The sequence below is a fragment of the Symphalangus syndactylus genome, chromosome 7, assembly GCF_028878055.3.
Source record: "Symphalangus syndactylus isolate Jambi chromosome 7, NHGRI_mSymSyn1-v2.1_pri, whole genome shotgun sequence".
NCBI lineage: Eukaryota > Metazoa > Chordata > Mammalia > Primates > Hylobatidae > Symphalangus > Symphalangus syndactylus.
This window is the reverse complement of record NC_072429.2, coordinates 118,533,901-118,559,475: the sequence shown is the minus strand read 5'-3', so window position 1 is coordinate 118,559,475 and position 25,575 is coordinate 118,533,901. Positions and strand designations below refer to the sequence as shown.

The following is a 25,575-nucleotide window of genomic DNA, read 5'->3' as shown; positions in this document are numbered from 1 at the left end:
TATCTCCACAGCATTTCTTTTAGTCATGTGAATAAAAATTGAGGGCAGCAGGCTTTTGGTGAGCTCCTCAGTTTGCCTTTTATATTTGCCTTGCTGAAATACACAGGATTTGTAAAATCACTCATGGAAAAGATTCAGGATATTTTGTGTTGGTTTTGCTTATGTTGTCTTAACAATGACTCTTTTTAAAGGTTTATCCACTGATAAGATTGGCAGTGAACTTTGTCTTTGGTAAATGATTAGCTTTAAACATACTACCTGACTTCAAACTATACTACAAGGCTATAGTAACCAAAACAGCATGGTACTGGTACCAAAACAGAGATACAGACCAATGGAACAGAACAGAGCCCTCAGAAATAATACCACACATCTACAACCATCTGATCTTTGACAAACCTGACAAAAACAAGAAATGGGGAAAGGATTCCCTATTTAATAAATAGTGCTGGGAAAACTGGCTAGCCATATGTAGAAAGCTGAAACTGGATCCCTTCCTTACACCTTATACAAAAATTAATTCAAGATGGATTAAAGACTTAAATGTTAGGGCCAGGCACGGTGGCTCACGCTTGTAATCCCAGCACTTTGGGAGGCCGAGGCGGGCGGATCACGAGGTCAGGAGATCGAGACCACGGTGAAACCCTGTCTCTACTAAAAAATACAAAAAATTAGCCGGGCGTGGTGGTGGGCGCCTGTAGTCCCAGCTACTCAGAGAGGCTGAGGCAGGAGAATGGCATGAACCCGGGAGGCGGAGCTTGCAGTGAGCCGAGATTGTGCCACTGCACTCCAGCCTGGGGGACAGAGCAAGACTCTGTCTCAAAAAAAAAAAAAAAAAAAAAAGACTTAAATGTTAGGCCTAAAACCATAAAAACCCTAGAAGAAAACCTAGGCAATACCATTTGGGACATAGGCAAGGGCAAGGACTTCATGTCTAAAACACCAAAAGCAATGGCAACAAAAGCCAGAATTCACAAATGGGATCTAATTAAACTGAAGAACTTCTGCACAGCAAAAGAAACTACCATCAGAGTGAACAGGCAACCTACAGAATGGGAGAAAATTTTTGCAACCTACTCATCTGACAAAGGGCTAATATGTAGAATCTACAAAGAACTCAAACAAATTTACAAGAAAAAAACAACCCCATCAAAAAATGGGCAAAGGATATGAACAGACACTTCTCAAAAGAAGACATTTATGCAGCCAAAAAACACATGAGAAAATGCTCATCATCGCTGGCCTTCAGAGAAATGCAAATCAAAACCACAATGAGATACCATCTCACACCAGTTAGAATGGCGGTCATTAAAAAGTCAGGAAACAACAGGTGCTGGAGAGGATGTGGAGAAATAGGAACACTTTTACACTGTTGGTGGGACTGTAAACTAGTTCAACCATTGTGGAAGTCAGTGTGGCAATTCCTCAAGGATCTAGAGCTAGAAATACCATTTGACCCAGCCATCCCATTACTGGATATATACCCAAAGGATTATAAATCATGCTGCTATAAAGACACATGCACACGTATGTTTATTGTGGCACTATTCACAATAGCAGAGACTTGGAACCAACCCAAATGTCCATCAGTGATAGGCTGGATTAAGAAAATGTGGCACATATACACCATGGAATACCATGCAGCCATAAAAAAGGATGAGTTCATGTCCTTTGTAGGGACATGGATGAAGCTGGAAACCATTATTCTCAGCAAACTCGCAAGGACAGAAAACTAAACACCACATGTTCTCACTCATAGGTGGGAAGTGAACAATGAGAACACTTGGACACAGGAAGGGGAACATCACACACCAGGGCCTGTCGTGGGGTAGGAGGATGGGGGAGGGATAGCATTAGGAGATATACCTAATGTAAATGACAAGTTAATGGGTGCAGCACACCAACATGGCACATGTGTACATATGTAACAAACCTGCACATTGTACGCATGTACTCTAGAACTTAAAGTATAATAAAAAATGATAATACAAAAAAATTTAAAAAAAATGATTAGTACCTATTTTGTATTTAAGAAGAATTTTTTTCTACTCTGAGCTATTGAATAGGAACAAGGCAAATGATAGTCAAGAATTGTTTTTCCTGACTTAGTCTTCTCTGTGTCAAATACCTGAGTTGTTGTCTGCATTATCAGTAAATTTGCTGTCTTGTAGGTTTGTCTAAAAATTAGTCCTTTTTTTGGTGAATAGTATTTTTTATTTGCATACACAAAATTATGATTAAATATGATTAATACAAAGGGAGTGTTAATCATGATGTAGTTTTGGGCCCTGATTATTAATAATACATAGATGCTTTTCTCCACTCTTATGGTAGCCTCTAATCTGTTCTTTTTAAATGCTATTAGAAGAAAATTTTTATGATAAATTAAAAACTTCCCTTGCCTTTATAATTCTGCAGTAATTGGAACTCTTTAGCATGGCTTTCAAGATCTTCTATAATTTGACCGTAATAGATGTTATATTCAATATAGTTTACTTATATTTCTCTGAACATACCTTTTTTCTCCCCATCTTTGACCCTGGGATGTTCTCTTTTCCTGTACCAAAAGTTTCCTATCAAACTTCTGTTGAACTCAAAAAGATTACCACAGCTTCACACTCCTGCGTGAAACCTTACACGGTTGTTCTAGTTAGTGATCTGTGTCATTGTTGATGGCACTCATTTGGTACAGATCATAATAAGAGATAGCTATATGATATTTATGTGACCAAAGTGAGATGTAACCTAATGAAAAAAACCAGAGTTACTATTTCTGTTGCAGGCATTTTTAAATCTCCTAACTACCAGTAAGCTTTTCTGCAATATTCAGTATGTAATTAAAATATTAGAGGGGGACTACAGTAAATATTTTTATATGCCGATAATATGATTAACATTAACTGTTGATAAGATAGTACTATAACGTGCATTATTCACTAGGTTAAATATTTATAAATGAGAGGTATGTTTATAATAAGCCTTTGAAATTTAAGTCTTACTATGTGTACCTATGAGAAAAAATTTTAATTGAATTTGGAACTAGAGTTATATTTTAGTTGGTCTGAGCATTCCACAGACTTATAATCCACCATGAATTTAAGTACAATTAATATTTTATAAATGTGATCAGTAAAAGTGATCACTATTTTCACATTTTCTTTCAGCATCTTGAAATTATTAAAGAATACATTTATGAGAACATTTATTTATAATTGAGATGTTTAGGAAATTTACAATATTAAAGTTAACACTTTCATTTAGATGATCTTCCTTGCTTCTTCTTTTCAGGTTACTCATTTTTGTTTGCCCCAACTTCTTCCATTGCTGAAACATACCACATCATACCTTCATGAAGTCTTTGAATTTTATGAAGAAATTCTTACGTGTCGATACCCATACTCCTGTTTTAAGACTGTCTTCGTTGATGAGGCTTATGTTGAAGTGGCTGCTTATGCTTCCATGAGCATTTTTAGGTTGGTATCTCTTCAGATTTGAAATGCCTAAATTAAGATCATGATATGAAGAAAAATTACTGATTTTGTGGTCAATTTTAAGACGAGCTTTGAACTTTTTTCCCCAATTTAGATGTGTTTGGCTTTGTAGAAAATTTGGTTTTAAAATTTTTTAAATGTAGAAAAACATGAAGACAAAGATTTTGAGGTAACTCAAAAGGCTCATCTTCATCCAGAATTAACTAATATTAGTATTTCCCCTATTTTAGTCTTGTTTTCATAAATTCTTTAAAAATTGTATGAATTACTTTATGACTAGTATGAATTTTTTTCTAGTACTGTTTAAAAATGTACTGATATTGTCAGAAATTTACTGATATCAGTGGAAAACGTTGTGTTCTTTGCTTTAAGCAAGTTACTAAGATGATGAATTTTAGCTAAATTTTGGAAAGACTAGAAAGCTGGGAGAATTTTTTTTCTATTTTATATCTAACTTCCATTGTTTTAAAAGTGGAATTATTTTATTTTCACTGAATAAGTATTTATTTCTTGGTTATAATGAGCTTTCTTCTCTTTTAAATTCCAGCACAAATCTTTTACACAGTGCCATGATTATAGATGAGACACCTTTGACTAGAAGGTGTTTAGCCCAGTCCTTGGCCCAGCAGTTTTTTGGATGTTTCATATCTAGAATGTCTTGGTGAGTGACCTGAAAGTTGATACTACTGAGAAAAGAATCAAGTTTATTTTTCTTTTCTTTTCCTGCATTTAAGCTGACCTTTGCCCTAATTGCAGATAGCTAATTTAAGAGACACTGTTCTATATGTATTTAAAGAAAAATGATTAAAAGTTTCATCCTAACTTTTTGGCCATGAAATCAATATAGTCACTTACATTTATTAGTTAATTAAATTAGCTAATTTAAAAGACACTGTTCTATATGTATTTAAAGAAAAATGATTATACGTTTTATCCTAACTTTTTGAACATGAAATCAATATAATCACTTCTGCAGTTTATAAGGTAAGATTTTGGTAAAACAGTGTCTTAAAGAACCGAATGAATTCTGTAAATTAAAGAACTTAAATGTACAGAAATCTGAAGTTAGAATTTTAATGTCAGTGTTCAAAGCAATTGGAAATAACTCAACATTTAATGTAAAATAGTGCTCCTCTGCAATATTAATAATTATTTAGGGATTTGCCTACTAGTGCTCAGCTTTGTACCAGTTTGTTGAAAGAAAGGTATAAATGCTTTTTCTTTTCTTTTTTATTAACTTGAGATGATTTTGAAGAAAACAGAAAAATTAAGATTATAATTGTGAACATTCTATACTATATATAGTATGGAAATCTTGGTTTTCTTTTTTTGCTTTCTGGAGTGGAGAGGGCAGAGACTAAAGATAGATCTCTTGATTTGTAGTTTTCCTAAAACCACATGTAGAAGTTTCATTAAAGAATAGTGCTTGGAATGTAGTAGGCAAAATATTACAGATGGATGGATGGATGGATGGATAGATGAATGGGGTGGGTGGATGGATAGATGGATGAGTGTACAAATGAGTTAATGAGTGAGTGATGTTAATTGCCATTTTTCTAGAGAAAGCAAAAAAAATGAATGAAGCAATTGAACTTTCGGTTTTAGAATGTCATTGGTAATGGCATAATGCGTGGGATTGGCAACAATAGCATGTAGACTTTTAGAATTGAACAGTATAGTCCTGGCTATGAGCAAGTATTTCCTTAGAGGCAGAGACAGTAAGAACAGAGTTGGGCAGGAAGGAAGCAGCACTGTCAGATTAGAGCATATACTCTAGTAATTTATACTTGAAGCAAGACTATAAAGCAGTCTCATAATTAAAGGTAAAGGCAGGTGTGAATAAGGTATAATAAATGGGCAAGTAGAACTCAGAGGAAGTTGGGAAACTTGATGATTTGTTAATAATTTTCATTTTCTTTATGAAGGCAGGGAAATACACACTACACTTATTCCATTATCCTCTTTGACATTATCTGAGGAGTTTTTATGATTAAAAGTAATTTATACTTTGACTTTTTGCTTAGGTCTGATGAATGGGTGCTGAAGGGAATTTCAGGCTATATCTATGGACTTTGGATGAAAAAAACTTTTGGTGTTAATGAGTACCGCCACTGGATTAAAGAGGTAATAACAGCTAGATCCCTTATCCACTTACAAGTCAGTAAGACTGTTAGTGTTCTCCTGATTTCCAAGTCTCATGCCCTCCATTTTTAATGACTGTAAAATACTTTTAAAACAGTACTTGAAAATCCCTAATTTTTCCCAGCAAAATGGGAATCAATTTACTGAGAAAGACTAATGGTCTATTTTATCTAATCTCCATTGCCAACATTGTTCCCTAAAAACCTTTTTTTCCCCTAAGGAAGAGAATATTTAAGTTTCTTAAACATCAGATTGGTCGTTAGGTATGTCCCAGCTCCTTATAGTAGTCGTTTGTAACTGTGCTTCCTAAATTTGTTAGCATTGTAACCTTAATCTTTCCAAGTCTCATCTGCTTAAGGAGGGCAATCGTAGTGTCTGCCCATAGGCAGAGATTATTAGACATTATACAAGTAATGTGCATGATGCTTTGCACATATTAACTGCTTATTATATTCTAGCTAGGCTTTGAATGCATTTATGTTGTCATTGTCACATCTGTTTTTTTTTTTTTTTACACGATTTAAAGATTTGGCCAAAAAGAAAACATCAGTTGTATTTTACTTAGCACATTCTGGTCATATACATAAACATTTTAATCATACCATGCTTAGTGTCTTCCTTCTCAGGTGGAAAAATTGCAGCCTTTCATATCTTCGTTAAACAAACCTTATCATCTTCCCCTTATTCTCATTTTACATATTATTATCATCCAAGAGTAAACTCAAGTAAGCCACAAAGTTAATTTTCGAAAACTTCAAACACCTAGAGCTATTAAGGTATTTGTACATATAGAACTGGAGTCTCTTCTTTATTTCAGAAACTATTAAAGAAGAAGAATAAAATAATGCAACACTTAAAATGTTTCAGGCACTGTTACAAACGTTTTATAAATATTAATGATCTTAATTCTCCTAACTACCTTTCTATCATTCCCATTTTGTAGATGAAGAAACTGAGGCATAGAAAGAAAGGTTAAATTATTTGGTCAAAGTATACAGCTAGTAAGTAGTAGGCCCAGGATGCTAGCTTGGCTTTTAGTTTCTTCTCTATGCTGTTTGCCACTTTTCTGTACTAGATCTGTATTATTTAAAGCAGTTATGAGTTTCCAGCACAATTGTGGTAGTGTCTTTATTTTAACATACGCTTTTTTTTTTCTGAGATGGAGTCTCACTCTGTTGCCCAGGCTGTAGTGCAGTGGTGCAATCTCGGCTCACTGCAACCTCCGCCTCCCGGGTTTAAGCGATTCTTCCACCTTAGCCTCCTGAGAGCTGGGATTACAGGCGCCTGCCATCACGCCCAGCTAATTTTTTGTATTTTTAGTAGAGACGGGGTTTCACCATGTTGGCCAGGATGGTCTCGAACTCCTGACCTCGTGATCCACCCGCCTCAGCCTCCCAAAGTGCTGGGATTACAGGTGTGAGCCACTGTGCCCAGCTTCACTTATGCTTTTTTTCTTTTAATTAACCAGGCATGGTGGCATGTGCCTGTAGTTCCAGCTTCTTGGGCTGAGGTGGGAGGATCACCTAAGCCCAGGAGGTCAAGGCTGCAGTAAGCCATAATCAGCTACTGAACTCCAGCGTGGGTGACAGAGTAAAACTTGTCTCAAAACAAAACAAAACAACCCCCCTGCCCCCGCTTTTTTTTTTCTGTTTAAAAAAAAAAAATCCCCTTTTTTAAAGTTCGATTTATGTCATGTTAGAGAAGACTGGAGAAGTTTTAAAATCATGGATTCCTGACATAATTTATTCCCATTGCTTTTTACTCGCCTAAATTCTTCGAAGCAAAATACAGAGAAGGAAAAAATAAACTTGGAGACAGCTCAGAGAGATTGAGAACAGCCGTAAGAAAAAGTTGCCAGGCTGCTGTCCAGCCCTGAAGTCACAAAGTAGAGAAGTCTTTGGCTTTTGTCATTCTGCCAGCTGTGTAGGCTGCTTTATTTATAAGAACATAAACTACTCTTTAAATACATTTCACTTATTTTAAGAAATTTACATTTTGATTTTAGGAAATGAGAATTCACAGTTTAATTCTAAAATTTGGTATGTAAAAAAAGTTACATATTTTACTGACTCCTATTATATTTTTTTAGGAGCTAGACAAAATAGTGGCATATGAACTAAAAACTGGTGGAGTTTTACTACATCCCATATTTGGTGGAGGAAAAGAGAAGGATAAGTATGTTTATTGTTCAGAGATGATATTATAAACCTTGAGTGTATATAAAAATTATTCTATTTAAGAGCTAAATAGTATTTCATTGTACCTCACAATTTATTTAACCTGTTTCTTATTGCTATTCTTTGCTAAAGCTTACAGACTCAAAGCTCATAAGGTTGGAAGTAATAAGTAAAATATAGAAATAATTTTTAAAATATCAGATTGATTAAAGTATCTTAAGTTTTAATATGCCACATTAAAAAAATTTTTTTTTATTTTTTTTTTAAATGGGGTCTCACATTGTTACCCAGGCTGATCTCAAACTCTTGGGCTCAAGCAATCCTCCTGCCTTAACCAATATGCCACATTTTGAAGGAGATGTGTAATACCACTTGCCATAGTTTGTTTCTGCTACTATACCAAAGTACCACAGACTGGGTAATAATATAAACAATAGAAATTTACTTCTTGTTCTGGAGGCTGGGAAGTTCAAGACTGAGGCACTGGGAGGATTGGTGTCTGGTGAGGGCTGCTCCCTGCACCTAGTTGGCACCTAGTTGCTGCATCCTCCAGCAGGGAAGAATGTTGCGTCCTCACAAGATGGAAGGGATGGCAGGGCAAGAGAACACTCCCTTCAACCTGGAGCCATTTTATGAGGGTGCTAATCCCATTCATGAGGGTAGATCACTGATGATTTAATCACCTCCCAAAGTCCACACCTCTTAAGACTGTTGCATTGGGGTTTAAGTTTCCACATGAATTTTGGAGGGGGCACCATCATTCAAACAAACTAGAGCACCACTCATACACTGTGAGGGTATAGTTTGATAGTGTTTCTGATGGGTAATTTAGTGTGGTACTAATCAGAATTGTAGAATGGGTAATTTTTAGATCCAGCAATTCTTTTAGGTATGTGATCATGTAGAAATTCTTCTGGCCCAGCGCAGGGGCCCACACCTGTAATCCCAGCACTTTGGGAGGCCGGGCAGGTGGATCACCAGAGTTCAGGAGTTTGAGACCAGCCTGGCCAACATGGCGAAACTCCATCTCTACCAAAAAATACAGAAATTAGCCAGGCGTGGTGGCGGGTGCCTGGTCCTGACTACTCTGGAGGCTGAGGCAAGAGAATCACTTAAACCTGGGAGGCGGAGGTTGCAGTGAGCCGAGATTGTACCACTGGACTCCAGCCTGGGGACAAGAGTGAGACTCTATCTCAAAAAAAAAAGAAGAAAAAAAAATTCTTCTAGGCATTTATCATACAGAAATATTTGCACATGTGTAAAAAGATATTCACCATAGCATTATTTGGTCTAGTGATAATTTGTAAACAAATTAAATGTTCATGTATGTCGTAAATATTTTCTAGACTGTATCTTTCTCTAAATTTACTTATGATCCTTTTCATTATGTCAAAATTTTTTAATTTTTACGTAGTCATTGTGGTCTTTTGTCTTCCAGATTTTATATTTTTTCTTAGGAAAATTTTTCCCGTCCCAAAATTATAAGGAGAAATTTTTTCCTTCATTTCTTTTAGTACTTTTATAATGGTTTTTGTTTTACATATATAATCAATCTTTAATATATTTTAGTGCATGCTTCAATGTTGGGATATTGATTGGAATTGCATTGATTGTATTGATGGATTTGGGGAGAATGGAAGTATTTACAGTATTGTATCTTCCCATCTAGGAACTTGGTGTTTGTTTCCATTTATTCAGATTTTCTTTTATGTCCTTAAGTAAAACTTCATAATTTTCTTCTAGTTAAGTTTATTTTTAGATGTTTCTTAGTACTAAGGAAATTACTTATATATTCCCATGGGGTTTTTTGGGTATTTTCTTGATGTGGTCATGAAATTTATTGTTTATTTAGTAGTCAAATTTGCTGTATTAGGTAAATGTGTTTATTTTTTTTAGTCCAGCTTCCCATCTACACTTTTCAATAAAGCATCCACATACACTGTCCTGGGAATACTACACTATGTTTCAGTGTAAAGCCCACCTTGTGATGAGATTGATTGAAAATAGGATCAGTATGGAATTTATGCTACAAGTAAGTATTAAAGTTAAGAACTTAACAATGGTAAATAAAGATGTGTATGTGTATAATCTGAGTATGTTTCTGTAGAATAGGAGTCAGGACATCTGGATTTATAGTTTTGTTTGCCCACTAAGTAATCGGTGCTTTATATTTGCATTTCCTCAGATGTAGAATGGGTATCAATACCAGAACAACTTTGCACATGAACTTTATGAAGATATAATTAGAATGTGGTGGCTGGGCATGGTATCTCATGCCTATAATCCCAGCACTTTGGGAGGCTGAGGTGGGATGATTGCTTGAGGCCGGGGGTTTGAGACCAGCCTGGGCAGTATAGTAAGACCCCATCTCAAAAAAATTTTTATTACTAAGTCAGGCATAGTGGCATGATTCTGTAGTCCCACCTTCCTGGGAGGTGGAGGCAGGAAGATTGCTTGAGTCCAGGAGGTTGAAGCTGCAGTGAGCTATGATTGTGCCACTTCATACCAGCCTGGGCGACAGAGCAAGACTGTCTCAAAAGAAAAAAAAAAACTAGAATTGTGGGGATGAAAGTAAAACATATTTATACATATGAATTTGTGTTCTGCGTTGTATTAAGGATGAAATGCCACTTTAAACTGTTTTCAATAGAAAAACGTAAATCAATATAAAAGATGTTTATTTTTGCTATTGCTAAATTTTGCCACATATTTTAAGCAAGTTTCAGAGTAAATAGTTGTGATTTAGTGTTGAGAGTGGAAACCAAATGTTCAGCCATTTTTTTTCATTGTTAACGTTCTTAGAGGCAGGTAAAAAATAATACTTTTTTTTAAAGCATTTTAAGTTTGCTGTAAAGTTCAGTTTCTTTAATCTTTCTGTCCTTCACCTTGACTTTTTTTGGTTTGTTTTGGTTTTTTTTTGAGATAGGGTCTCACTCTGTCACCCAGGCTAGAGTGCAGTGGTGCAGTCACGGCTCACTGCAGCCTTGACCTCCCAGGCTCAAGGGATCCTCTCATCTCTCTCAGCCTCCTGAGTTGCCGGGACTACAAGCATGCACCATTGTGCCTGACTAATTTTTGTGTTGTTTGTAGAGATGGAGTTTCACCATGTTGCCCAATCTGGTCTCAAACTCCTGGGTCAAGCCACCCACTTACCTTGGTCTCTCAAAGTGCTAGGATTACAGGCATGAGCCACCGCACCTGGCCTTTAGAATGAAGAACAGAAACTTTAAAAGAGAGATGGTCCATAAAGAGCCACTCAAGCTTTGGAGTGGTGTAAATCCTGATGAGTATCATTAGCTTCTTAATTTCTAGTTTCTGTATAAACTCATAGCACAATAAATTATAGGTATTATATATTATTCTTACTATAATTCTTAATATTATTCAGTACATCATTAACATTCAATAATGTTTATATGAAGAATGTTTTTGTATTCTGGCTGCTTATATCTTTGCATATTTCTATTGCTGGTAGTCTTTAGAATAATCTATGTAATAAATAGTGAAATTATTGTCTTCTATAATTGACTACAATAAAGTTATAGTGCAAAGTGAGTATTCTATATAATTGAAAAGAATCTGTTATATGAACTTACTAAATGATTTTATCCTTACAGGTTTTCAATAAACTGCTAAGTCTGGCTAGTACTGCTTCATCTCAGAAGTTCCAGTCACATATGTGGAGTCAGATGTTGGTTTCCACATCTGGGTTTTTGAAATCCATTTCAAATGTCTCTGGCAAAGATATTCAGCCGTTAATAAAGCAGTGGGTGTATCCTTTTCAATAGCAGTTCAACGAAGTGGGGAAGGGGATAAGGTATATGTGCAAGGGGAAGATAGAAGAGAGGTTTGAGGGGGACTCAAGGAAGTATGAACTGTTTATATTTCCAAACAATGGTAGAAATAATGATGAACTGTGTATTGTTTCATCTAAGATGGCTACTAGACATTAAGGTACACACACATGTATGTTTATATTTGTAAAGTTTGGCATATTTTAAAGTACTTTCTAGTGAGTAAAGAATATATGAGTAAAAAAATTGGTTTGATGGTAGGATAGGTAAGTAATCTACCAGACAGGCCTGTAGGATTACTTGTGAGGTGCAGTAGTTTAGTGACTTGTGGATGTGGTTAGGGGTTGGCACAATTTGAGTGGTATCTTGGAATTTTGCAATTTTTGTATTTTTCACTTTAAAACACTATTAATAACCTTGTATAGTGGTTCTGCTTCTTTCAAAACACAAATTTGTCAGTGTTTCAGAAATTTTATTTAAATCTGGGAAAGCATTTTTCACAAGTACTTTGAATACTTTGCCACCTGGTTTACTGTAGAGTATGCTCTCAAACTTTGAACTGGTGGGAATGCACTTGAAAATTATTAATACCATGATGGATAACTTATTTTGTTTAGTACATATTCGTTTCAGTATGTAAACTTTCCTTTACAATTCTTCAGAGATCAGAGTGGAGTGGTAAAATTTTATGGGAGTTTTGCATTTAATAGAAAACGAAATGTTTTGGAATTGGAAATAAAACAGGACTATACATCTCCTGGAACTCAGAAATATGTGGTAAGTCTTTTTCCAAAATGGCCTTTGTACTGCTTTCTCCTCAGTTTCAATAGAAGAGGGACTTAGGGTTGGGTTACTACTTAGAAATTAATGAGATTTTGTTTGAAGTGGATAAATTGAGAAAACACTGACTTTGTCAAAGAAGGGAAGAGGAAGTACAGAGATTTCAGGGGACTCAGAATCTTCCGGTTGCCCTCTGACACCAATTGCCTATCTAGGTCTCCAGATACTCATTTTGTGTAATATTTTATATCTTGATTTATATTTCTCTTTACACATAAGCATACATATTGATATTTTTTAAATCACGTCTCTGAACAGTAAGTTTTTTTTTTTTTAAAGGGACCACTTAAAGTGACAGTGCAGGAGTTAGATGGATCCTTCAATCATACACTGCAAATTGAAGAAAACAGCCTTAAACATGATATACCCTGCCATTCCAAAAGTAGAAGGTAGGCATTACATAATAACTATAAATTGAAAGTTAAACTACAAATCTCACAGACTAAAATGCCAAAATAAAAATTCTCTTGTATACCTAATTTTTTAAAATTATACTTTAAGTTGTGGGATACGTATACAGAACATGCAGGTTTGTTACATAGGTGTACACATGCCATGGTGGTTTGCTGCACTCATCAACCCGTCATCTACATTAGGTATTTCTTCTAATGCTTTCCTTCCCCTAGTCCCCCACCTCCTGACAGGCCCTGGTGTGTGATGTTCCCCTCACTTTGTCCATGTGTTCTCATTGTTCAACTCCCACTTAATGAGTGAGAATATGCAGTGTTTGGTTTTCTGTTCCTGTGTTAGTTTGCTGACAATGATGGTTTCCACCTTCATCCATGTCCCTGCAAAGGACATGAACTCATTCTTTTTTATGGCTGCATAGTATTCTATGGTGTATATGTGCCACATTTTCTTTATCCAGTTTATCACTGATGGGCATTTGGGTTGGTTCCAAGTCTTTGCTATTGTGAACAGTGCTGCGATAAACATACATGTGCATGTGTCTTTAGAGGAGAATGATTTATAATCCTTTGGGTAATACCCAGTAATGGGATTTCTGGGTCAAATAATATTTCTGGTTCTAGATCCTTGAGGATTTGCCACACTGTCTTCCACAATGTTTGAACTAATTTACACTTCCACCAACAGTGTAAAAGCATTCCTATTTCTCCACATCCTCTCCAGCATGTGTTGTTTCCTAACTTTTTAATGATTGCCGTTCTAACTGGCGTGAGGTGGTATCTCATTGTGGTTTTGATTTGCATTTCTCTAATGACCAGTGATGATGAGCTTTTTTTCATATGTTCGTTGCTGCATAAATGTCTTCTTTTGAGAAGTGTCTGTTCATATCCTTAACCTACTTTTTAGTGGGGTTGATTTTTTTCTTGTAAGTTTGTTTAAGTTCCTTGTAGATTCTGAATGTCAGCCCTTTGTCAGATGGATAGATTGCAAAAATTTTTCCAATTCTGTAGGTTGCCTGTTCACTCTGATGGTAGCTTCTTTAACTGTGCAGAAGCTCTTTAGTTTCATTAGATCCCATTTGTCAGTTTTGACTTTTGTTGCCGATGCTTTTGGTGTTTAGTCCTAAAGTCTTTGCCTATGCCTATGTCCTGAATAGTATTGCCTAGGTTTTCTTCTAGGGTTTTTGTGGTTTTAGGTATACCTAATTTTTTTGGATAGAGTCTTGCTCTGTCACCCAGGCTGGAGTGCAGTGGCGTGATCTCAATTCATTGCAACCTCCGCCTCCCGGTTCAAGCAATTCTCCTGCATCAGCCTCCTGAGTAGCAGGGATTACAGGTGCCTGCCACCACGCCCTGCTACTTTTTGTATCTTTAGTAGAGATGGAGTTTCACCATGTTAGCCAGACTGGTCTCGAACTCCTAACCTCAGATGATCCATCCACCTCGGTCCCCCAAAATGCTGGGATTACAGGCGTGAGCCACCATGCCCGGCCTATGTATACCTAATTTTTTAGGTAGAGAACATGTTATCGGGTATCTTTTTTTCCCTCATTTTACTTCCAGTTAGTATTACCAAATATTCTTTGTTTGCTTGCCTTCTTGATGACATTTTTATAAGAATTTTTAACATTTAGTTTTAAGAATCCTCATTCTGTTGGAAGGTAGAGGCCAAGGAGCTAGAATGGAAGTTTGAGTTTTTGGTACTAGAAAAAAATTCAAGACAAATAGGTTCATTCTTATTAGTCTTGTTGGATTAATACCTACAGGAAATATTAGAAAAATGGTGATTGAAGGGAAAGAGCTGAATATGTCATGAAAAGCCTCTGCATCTTGCTTACTATGTCTTTTTTTCTTTTTTCTCTATATCAGCATGCCCCTTCAGAACATTCTTGATGTATTTCAAAGGCAAATTGCCACTTTTCTTTAATATATTCTTCATTTACCCGTTATTTAACACAACAATTAGTATATACTCTGAACAGTGAGAGATGAGAACATATCTGTGCTTTGCTGGAGAAATACGAACTTTCAGGAACAGAAGTTTTATTATACTCGTGACTGTGTTTAGTTCACTCAGATAGATGAGAGTGTCTGTTGACTTTGAAGTCTTTTAAAGAACTTGATTCTGAAATCATCTTACAGTCATTCATACTCTGAGAAAATTCTTTCTTAAATCAGAGTGAGATTCTTACTTCTTTTTTTTTTTTGAGACGGAGTCTCGCTCTGTCACCCACGCTGGAGTGCAGTGGCGCGATCTCGGCTCACTGCAAGCTCCGCCTCCCGGGTTCACGCCATTCTCCTGCCTCAGCCTCCCGGGTAGATGGGATTACAGGCACCTGCCACCATGCCTGGCTAATTTTTTGTATTTTTAGTAGAGGTGGGGTTTCACCGTGTTAGCCAGGATGGTCTCGATCTCCTGACCTCGTAATCCACACGCCTTGGCCTCCCAAAGTGCTGGGATTACAAGTGTGAGCCACTGCGCCTGGCCAGGTTCTTACTTCTTTTTGTCCTATCCACCTTGGAAATTGGTAGCATTTGATTGCTATTCTCAGGTTTTTTTCTCTATAATAACAGAATGTCATTTGAGTATTCTTTGGTATGAGGAACACAGGAAAACTTTTCTCCTGTCCTGTTTTTATTTGCCCTTCCCCAGTTAACATAAAAACAGTTGCTTTTGTTTTTGCTTATCTTGAACCTTGTGCATATTAATTGGTTCTACGTATTGATCAATACTCTTAAGATATTTTATTAGTTAATTCATATAGGACAGAACCTTGCATATATGCAGCTGACAGCTCAGAATTATTCGTATCCCATTTCAAGCCTGATCCTTTTTCTATTTAAGAGTTTTCTTTATTGATATATCCCCTTTTCTATACAAAATTGCAGCTATCAGTTCCTGGAATATATGTTTTAGGTTGACATTTTATTATGTATTTATGCTTCTTGTTAACATTTGATCAGGAAAATAATTTAATGTTTACTTCATGCCCACCAGCTTTAAAATAAACAGACTTTGTTCTATTTAAATTTTATTATGTTTGATAGCCATTTTTCCTAAGGATAGCTTTCAGTGTTGTGTGAAATCCTTTATTTGAACTTTAGCTGCTGTTAATCTCCATTCAGAATTAGAAATCTCACAATTTTCCAACCTACTTTTTCTTAAATGTAGGAATAAAAAGAAAAAAATCCCACTAATGAATGGAGAAGAAGTTGACATGGATCTTTCTGCAATGGAGTAAGTTAGTTAACTTAAATATAAGGTTATACTACTTTCTGCATTCTCATCTGTCTACTTTGTTATGCATATGTAAAAGTGTGTAACTATCCTCCAAATGAATGCTTTAACATTTTTTTAATTTAATAGAAACCCTATGTTAAAACAGTTTATGTAAAATCATAACTAATCTAAGAGATAAAAGTAAGTCTGCCGGGGCCTAGGTGAAATTAAGAGGAAATTTGTTATGGTTGAGGGGTGGGCACAACTTTGACTAGGCAGCTTTCTTGTTCTCTCTTTGTGGCCTCTAGAGCAGTGCTCAAACTATAACGTGCATGTGAATCAGTTGGGGACCTTCCCAAAATGCAGTTTCTGATCCAGTACTACACTAGTGAGGCCTGATAGTTTGCATTTCTCATGAGCTCCCAGGTGATATTGATTCTTTGTCCTTAGAAGAAAGGTCTCGGGTACCTTAAGTCTCCCTGTGCTTGCAAAACAATTTAAAAACCACTGTTCCAAACTTTATGTGGTAATATTTATTGATTGACAGTTTTATTTTTAAATATGATACAGCTCAAACTTTCTAATTTTACCCATTCTGTACCTGTACATTTTTTATAAAACCTCTGTAATTATTTACTAACTTGATTGCCAGATTATTACTACTGTTTATATACAGATTGTGTTTGTTTGCCCTTCAAGATCAGTGTTATTTATTTATTTTTTTTGAGACAGAGTCTTGCTTGGTTGCCCCAGCTGGAGTGCAGTGGCACCATCTCGGCTCACTGCATGCCTGGCTGCATGCCACCATGCCTGGCTAATTTTTGTATTGTTGGTAGAGATGGGGTTTCGCCATGTTGGCCAGGCTGGTCTTGAACTCCTGACCTCAAGTGATCCACCCCCCTCAACCTCCCAAAGTGCTGGCGTTACAGACGTGAGCCATTGCACCTGGCTGAGATCAGTGTTAATTTTGATTTTTCCATAGCAAGTACCCTGCCTGTAGTAAGCACGCAATAATATTTTCCGAATTTGAATTAATATTACAGGTGGTCTCCTTTTGATGAACGTGTCGACATAGACTAGATTTTTTAAACTGTGTTTGTTACTTTGAGAAATACATGAAAATAAATTTGTGATATACCTCCAAATTATGATTTCAGAACTTGCTGTTTGAAAAAGGCGATCATGAGTCTAGTATTTTTAAAAAGTCTTAAGTCAGCTAAACAAATTAAGAAATTCGTCTCATTCTTTTTTTCGTCGCATATAATCACAAATCAAAATCGTCAAAATAATTTCAGATGGGAAATGAGAGATTCAGTGTCCTTTGTAAAAGACAGTTAATATTTTCTTATTTTTGAATATCTTTTTAGCAAAAATTGATACAGATCAGACATTGTGAGAAAGTTGACATATGTTAAACATAATGAGAAATTTGTCAGTGCAGTTTAAAAAATGAACACAGTAAAACTCCAGGCAATCTTGAATACTACATCTAAAAGGGAACCTGGTTAATAAATGCTTTGTATTTATTTTCTAAATATATAGATTATAAGTTTAAAAATTAAAAAGAAAATTATATTTTCTTTCAGTGCCGATTCCCCTTTGCTGTGGATAAGGATAGACCCAGATATGTCAGTATTGAGGAAGGTAGAATTTGAGCAAGCTGATTTTATGTGGCAGTATCAGCTCCGCTATGAGAGAGATGTTGTTGCACAGCAGGAATCCATTTTGGCTTTGGAAAAATTCCCTACTCCAGCATCTCGGCTTGCTCTCACTGATATATTAGAACAAGAGCAGTGTTTCTACAGAGTGAGAATGTCAGCTTGCTTCTGTCTTGCAAAGGTGAGATTATATATAGCATAAAGGAAATGACTATTGTATATATTTTTTGTATCTCTGAAAATGAATTAAAATTCACCTAGTCTTTAAATTTACTTGGTAGCTGATTCTTTGAAAGCTTTTGCCAAATGCTTTTAAATTAATAGGACTGTTTTGAAAGAAACATGTTTTGACCTGAAAATAGATATGCAGAATAATTTTATAACTGTCAAAATGAAAAGTTAGATTTTAAAAATCAAAGAGAATTTTCACCATTTTGTTGAATTGTCAACCACATTTTTAAAGCGAAGAATATATTTGGTGAGCAATTCTTTGGTTTGAGTGATGTTTTACATTGTAGTACATGAAATCTGTGTGCGTGTGTGTGTGTGTGTGTGTGTGTGTGTGTGTGTATTTTGTTTTTTTAAATAAAGACAAGATCTCACAATGTTGCCCAGGCTGGTCTTGAACTCTTGCGCTTGAGTGATACTCCTGCCTCAGCCCCCGACACAGTTGGGATTACAGGCATATGCCAGCATGTTCCACTGTGCTTGATTGATTGATTAATCTTAATTATCCCACTGTAATAATTCACTTTGATTTGAATTTATAAATTGGTATTAGTGATAAGTAACTTAAAATGGTAGACTATAATATTCTAGAAAAGTTAATTAAGAAAACAAATATGTTTCTTTAGATGCAAATTATCTGAAGGTAGAACAAATGAAAATCAGAAAAATGCAGACAAAATTTTGGCTAGAAATAATGTTTTCCAGGTATTTTTTAAAAACTTGATAAAAGGTTCATTTTCCATTTAGTGACTCTTGCCTTCCTCACTGTTAAATGCATTTGTCCTATATTTCAACAAGTTAATAATGGTTTTGATTTATTTTTAATGATAAGTGTAGTTGAATTCCTATGTTCTTAGATGTATGAGAAAGCAGTGATTTTCTTTGATAAAACCATCTGCAGAGGATATAATTTCATTCTTTCTATAAAGATCTTTGTGATCCCTGTATGCTAAAATCTTAGCAGGTCTATAAAATTGTAGAATATTTTGTTTAATCATAATTTCATTTTTTGGGGCATGATTTTTATATACCCTAAAAATATCAATAGCAAGACATAGGGTAAAGCAAGATATGCTTTTGTAAAGGATGCTTACCGCCTTAAATAGTAGCACTGTATTTGGCTTCTGGTTCAGTTAGGGTAGATTGAAAAACCTTATTTAAAATTCATGATGATGTTTCTGTCTCATAAGATTAAAATATTAGAATTACATCTGTCTAAATGAATGAAGACAGACTATTCAAAATATAAGTGTTTTGCATATTTTTCTAAAACTTAATACTGCCATTTAGAAATTAACTAGTAGAAAATCATTATAAGTACATGTAAGAATTTTTTTGGCTGAGTGCAGTGGCTCACGCCTGTAATCCTAACACTTTGGGAGTCCGAGGCAGGTGGATCACTTGAGGTCAATAGTTCAAGACCAACCTGGCCTACATGGTGAAACCCCATCTCTACCAAAAGTACAAAAATTAGCCAAGTGTGGTTGTATGCACCTGTAGTCCCAGCTACTCAGGAGGCTGAGGCATGAGAATCTCTGGAGCCCGGGAGGCAGAGGTTGCAGTGAGCCATGATTGCACCATAGCCTGAGCGATAGAACGAGACTCCATCTCCAAAAAAAAAAAAAAGGAAAAATTTTTTTTTTTTTGGGAGAGAGTCTGTCACCCAGGGTGGAGTGCAATGGTGCCATCTTGGCTCACTGCAACCTCCCCCTCCCCGTCCTGAGTCAAGCGATTCTCCCACATCAGCCTCCCAAATAGCTGGGATCACAGGCCATCATGCCCAGCTAATTTTTTTTGTATTTTTGTATAGACGGGGTTTTACCATGTTGGCCAGGCTGGTCTTGAACTCCTGACCTCAGGTGATTCACCTGCTTCAGCTTCCCAAAGTGCTGGGATTACAGGCGTGAGCCACCACGCCCGGCTGGAAAAAGAATTTTTTTGCAGGGTGAGTTTGTATAGTTTCTTGGAAATGGTGATAAAATGCTAAATTGTTATAAATTTCTGAAAAGTGAAGTTGTTGAAAAACCAATCCAGTTGTAGTATTGATAACTTTTAAGAAGCTGTTTTATTTAAAAGTATGTTTGCATTGGTAATGGAAATTACTTTGTTTTCTAATTATTTGCAGATTGCAAATTCAATGGTAAGCACATGGACAGGACCACCAGCCATGAAGTCACTCTTCACTAGGATGTTTTGTTGTAAAAGTTGTCCAAACATTGTGAAAACAAACAACTTTATGAGCTTTCAAAGCTATTTTCTACAGAAGGTACAGTTTACTTTCTAATTTTCTCATGGTTTTTATATATTTCAGTTTAAGTTGGAGACTGTTCAAATAATAGGTGTGTTTACTTTCTTTGCCTCTATTCTTTTTTTTTTTTTTTTTTTTTTTTTTTGAGACGGAGTCTCACTCTGTCACCCAGGCTGGAGTGCAGTGGTGCAAGCTCTGCTCACTGCAAGCTCCGCCTCCTGGGTTCACGCCATTCTCCTGCCTCAGCCTCCCGAGTAGCTGGGACTGCAGGTGCCCACCACCATGCCTGGCTAATTTTTTGTATTTTTAGTAGAGATGGGGTTTCACCATGTTAGCCAGGATGGTCTTGATCTCCTGACCTTGTGATCTGCCCGCCTTGGCCTCCCAAAGTGCTGGGATTACAGGTGTGAGCCACCGCACCTGGCCTCTTTTTTTACTTTTAAACTTTTTTCCAAACTTTGATTAAGTGATTATTGATTTTATGATGTGTGCAAGTAACTCATTGGCCACATTAATATTAAAGTGTACAGAAATGTTTAATTTGCCTTTTTGGTTGGTTACCTGGGGGATGGAGAAGTGAGTAAGCCCTTCCGTTGGCAGTCCTAGAATGTGGACAGCATGTCTGAGTCAGAGACAGCACAGCATATAGCTCTAGTTTTAGTCCCAGTCAACTACTCACTAGCAGTTTGCACATGCATAAGTTTCTTAACCTTCTACACCTCGGTATAAAATTTATCTTTTTTAAAATTAAGATCAAGTATGTAAAGTGTTTTATACTACATTTATATTGTTTTCTATAAGTGGAATTTTTAGAAAGTGGTGGTTAGAGTCATTGTTTTAGGAAAGGATATGGGAATGACAGTATGGTCGGCATTTGGGCTATTTGGATATCATACATAGAGTTTTTTTTTTTAGTAATTTCATAATAATGAAGGCAGAGGCCGGGCACGGTGGCTCAAGCCTGTAATCCTAGCACTTTGGGAGGCCGAGGTGGGCAGATCACGAGGTCAGGAGTTCGAGATCATCCTGGCCAACATAGTGAAACCGTGTCTCTACTAAAAAAAATACAAAAAAACAATTAGCAGGGTGTGGTGGCGGGCGCCTGTAGTCCTAGCTACTCGGGAGGCTGAGCCAGGAGAATGGCGTGAACCCGGGAGGTGGAGCTTGCAGTGAGCTGAGATGGTGCCACTGCACTTCAGCCTGGGGGACAGAGCCAGACTCTGTCTCAAAAAAAAAAAAAAAAAAAAAGAAGGCAGAGATCAGATTAACTAGATTGAACTAGAAAGGAGGAGTGAAGTTGAAGTAGAGAGAACTAATGAAGGCTATTCTTTCATGATTTTAGTCAAAGATAGAAGAAAGGATACTATGTTGAGGATGAAGCAAGGTTGAGAAAAGGACTTCTTGGGTTTGTTTTGTACAGGGGAAGAACAAACTGGAGGCATGTGTGACACAGGGAAAAGAGCCAGTGAAGAGGCAGAGATGGAATAGTCAAGTGGGAGAAAGTAAATAGAGAAGGCTGAGCAAGTTCTGGAAGTGTTAGAGGGTGGGGCACAGTAAGGAAGTAAATTTTAGAAAAGATAAGAACATTCCTTTTTTTGAGACAGGTGGAATGTAGATTAAAAACAAGTGAAAAGATAGATGTTGAGGGGAATGTTAGGCAAGTTGAAATTTATTTATGATGGAAAAGAAGTACGTTGCACAGCAGCATTGGGGTGCCTTTTGAGAGTGGAAGCCAGGATGTATTTATAGTAAATCTAATCAGCAGGACTGATTCAGGATGATCCAGGTTTTGGGAAAGGAAATGGTGTGATCAAAGAAATCTGTGGCATCCTGTTATTTTATTTTTAAGAACTACTCTGTATTACCATTTCATGAATTTATGGTATAGAAGCAAGTTAATTTCTGTGTCCACCTGATATATCTGTCTCATGATGCCACTGTGCTTTCATGTAGCTTAGGTCAATGTTTCAAATTGGAGTTATGAACCATTAGTGAAGGGATCATGAAATCAGTGTAGTTTTTATTTCTATTTTTATTTATTTTTTTAATAAAGCAGAATAGGTAGTATTCAATATAAGGTGTTTGGGGTTTACTTTTAAATTTGTATACGTTGCATCTAAAATGTGTGTTTGTATGTGTTAGGTTGTGTTATAAAATGTATTTTTTCCTGTTAGCTACTGTCAAAAAAATTGGAAAGTCAATGCTTTTATACTAGTTCACCTTTCTGATAATACTTCTGGTGGACAGGAGAGAGAGAGAGATTGGTGCCTAAATGAAACTTGAGTCTCAAAGGGCAGAAAAGGCATAAGACAGGTATTTCTATGGAAAAGCACCTTTCCCTCAGTTGTTCCTATAGTACTAAAACTGACTGTTGTTGCTGCTTCTTCAAGCAAGAAAATGAGCCATTCTCCTTTCTGACCTCCATTTTAGAGGGTATAGTTATTTTGAGTAAGAAGAGGGGTTAGTCCGTATCTCCCCATGTGCTAAAGACTAAGATGTCTATGCATCTGTAGTCCTGCCTAGAATTTAATTAGCTTTGTTTTACTGATAGAGTTAACCAGTGTGTGTAAGTCATGTTTCTACATTTTTAAAAATGTTGCCTATGAAAATTTGGAAAGAGAAAAATTAGGCTGCATTTCAGATAATTAACCTTTTTGTCCTTAGGTTGAGGATTGGGTGTTCTTGAGGATTAGGTGTTGGGAGAATCAATTTGTTCTGAGACTGAAGATTGGCTCCACCTACTTATATCATTTATTCCTGAAAATGGTTGTGAGGAAATGAGGCTCCTACTCAATAGGCAACGAGCTAAAGGCACCTAGCTCAGAAGGTAGTAGAGCTTAGGAGTTGAATAATGGTCCATCTAATGCTAAAATCTGTACCTTTTCCACTGTATCACATAGAAGTAATTCTAAAATCTATGCCTTTTCCACTGTATCACATAGAACTGAATTTGTATAATTTACATCACATATATTTCCTCCAGCAAATGAGGGCCAAGGCACATAGCCTACAGAGTGATGTGCAGTCATGCAACTCTTCCCTTGGTTTCCTGCCCAGCTCTTCTCTTATGTTAGAATGCTTTGAGATATGTTGTCAGTGGGAGGGGTTGGGGTGTGGAGGTGTTAGGCTCCATACAGATATCTATGTCAGCCCAAGAGTAACCCTTTTCTATTTGTAGTTCAATGAATTGTAGTAACAAAAAGTTAGGTTCTGTACTTTTAACAGTTCTTTTTTTCTTTTGTAGACTATGCCAGTTGCAATGGCTTTATTAAGAGATGTTCATAATCTTTGTCCTAAAGAAGTCTTAACGTTTATTTTAGACTTAATCAAGTACAATGACAACAGGAAAAATAAGGTGAGGTACTTTTATTTTTTCATCTTCTACAACAGCTGTCTTAGATAATTTTCTTAATGAATATTACAAAACTACGCAATGGTATTTTGTTTCTAAATAAATATTTAGTCTATAAAAATCATCATTGAGTCCACAGTGCTTGACATTTCTAGAGACAGAGGCATGTAAACACTATTTATTAGAATAACCAGTGGATAAAAAACAAGGTTAGTTTTTAAATGTTCTTCAAACCTCTTGTAGTGTGGAGAGAGTAGTACATCAAATTTGGGGTAGCCAGCTAAAACTTGATAAAACCTGACAGTACAATTTTATTTATATTGATTTATTTTTTGTTCACCTAATGATACCTAGAAAAGAGTTCTCGATTGGGATTAACTTGTTCCTTGATTCATTTGACCTTTTTCTTTTTTCTTTTCTTTACCATTGTGTCTTTATTCATTTATTTAGCAAATAGCAATTAGATGTCCTGCTTCAAAAATTACTTCATCTTACTTGTTATCAGTCTAACAATCAGCAAATGTTTTTAAGAATATATGCTATGCTAGAGAGTGTCCCATGTTAACTGGAATGAAAAGATGGTTGATGTCTTAATGAACTTTATTTATTCATTTAAAAAACTGCTCTATATTAGTCTGATTTTACACCATTAAGAACACAACCTGATAGGGAAATCAGACAAGTAAGCAATCAGCAGTCACATGTGATAATTGATACAATGGAAGTATATATGATTCCCTAGGGGAACGCAAAGTGTAGTCATCTCTCAATATCCATGGGAGATTGGTTCCAGGACCCCCTTTTTGGATACCAAAATCTGTAAATGTTGAAGTCATTTATATAAATGGTATAATATTTGCATATAACCTATTCACATTCTCTCATATACTTTTAAATCATCTCTAGATTACTTATAATACCTAATGCAATGTAAATGCCATATATATCATTGTTAATACTATACTGTTTAGAAAGAATGACAAGGAAAAAAGTCCATACGTGTTCAGTACAGACACAACCTTCCTTTTTCTTCCCCAAATATTTTTGATCTGAGGTTGGTGGAATTCACAGATGCAGTATCCATGGATATGGAACCCACATATATAGAGAGAGGGTCAGCTATAGTGTCTGCTTTGAAGGATGTAGGGAGAGACTCAGGGAAGTTTTGTGTAGAAGTAGTGACCCTCAAACTGAGTCATAAAGATGAGTAGGATTTTCCCAGAGTATGAGTAGGACCAGTCTAGGAAGATTGTTCTAGACAGAAGGAACAGCACATACAAAGACACAAGTACGTGTTAGGTTAAGTCGAATTGATGAAACTTTTTTTTTGAGACGGAGCCTCAGTCGCCCAGGCTGGAGTGCAGTGGTGCGATCTCGGCTCACTGCAAGCTCCATCTCCCTGGTTGACGCCATTCTCCTGCCTCAGCCTTCCGATTAGCTGGGACTACAGGTACCCGCCACTACGCCTGGCTAATTTTTTTTTTTTGTATTTTTAGTAGAGACGGGGTTTCACTGTGTTAGCCAGGATGGTTTCGATCTCCTGACCTTGTGATCCGCCCGTCTCGGCCTCCCAAAGTGCTGGGATTACAGGTGTGAGCCACTGCACCCAGCCAAATTGATGAAACTTTTAATAAAACATTACAACAGTAAAAAAAAAAAAAAGAAAAGCACAGGCATGTTTATTAAAAGATGACTTTTTAATGAAAATCAAGAAAACAATATTGCCTCTTTAGTTTATTTTTTTTATTTATTTTTATTTTTTTTGAGACGGAGTCTCGCTCTGTCGCCCAGGCTGGAGTGCAGTGGCACAATCTCGGCTCACTGCAAGCTCCACCTCCCGGGTTCACGCCATTCTCCTGCCTCAGCCTCTCCGAGTAGCTGGGACTACAGGCGCCCGCCACCATGCCCGGCTAATTTTTTGTATTTTTTAGTAGAGACAGGGTTTCACCGTGGTCTCGATCTCCTGACCTCATGATCCGCCTGCCTCAGCCTCCCAAAGTGCTGGGATTACAAGCGTG

The 25,575-nt window shown here is 36.4% G+C and overlaps 1 protein-coding gene across 5 annotated transcripts in view; it reads left to right on the top strand.

Annotated features, from left to right (window-relative positions):
* Window positions 1-25,575, top strand: part of TAF2 (TATA-box binding protein associated factor 2) — a 118,877-nt gene that overhangs the window by 32,581 nt on the left and 60,721 nt on the right. For all 5 annotated transcript variants that reach the window (XM_063643522.1, XM_063643523.1, XM_055287119.2 and 2 more), the window contains 12 exons: window positions 3,289-3,473; window positions 4,039-4,152; window positions 5,516-5,615; window positions 7,723-7,808; window positions 9,707-9,842; window positions 11,428-11,582; window positions 12,267-12,381; window positions 12,724-12,833; window positions 16,024-16,089; window positions 17,658-17,910; window positions 20,083-20,223; window positions 23,450-23,560. In XM_063643522.1, coding sequence (XP_063499592.1) covers window positions 3,289-3,473; window positions 4,039-4,152; window positions 5,516-5,615; window positions 7,723-7,808; window positions 9,707-9,842; window positions 11,428-11,582; window positions 12,267-12,381; window positions 12,724-12,833; window positions 16,024-16,089; window positions 17,658-17,910; window positions 20,083-20,223; window positions 23,450-23,560 — 1,572 coding nt within the window. The remainder of the gene's footprint in view (window positions 1-3,288; window positions 3,474-4,038; window positions 4,153-5,515; window positions 5,616-7,722; window positions 7,809-9,706; window positions 9,843-11,427; window positions 11,583-12,266; window positions 12,382-12,723; window positions 12,834-16,023; window positions 16,090-17,657; window positions 17,911-20,082; window positions 20,224-23,449; window positions 23,561-25,575) is intronic.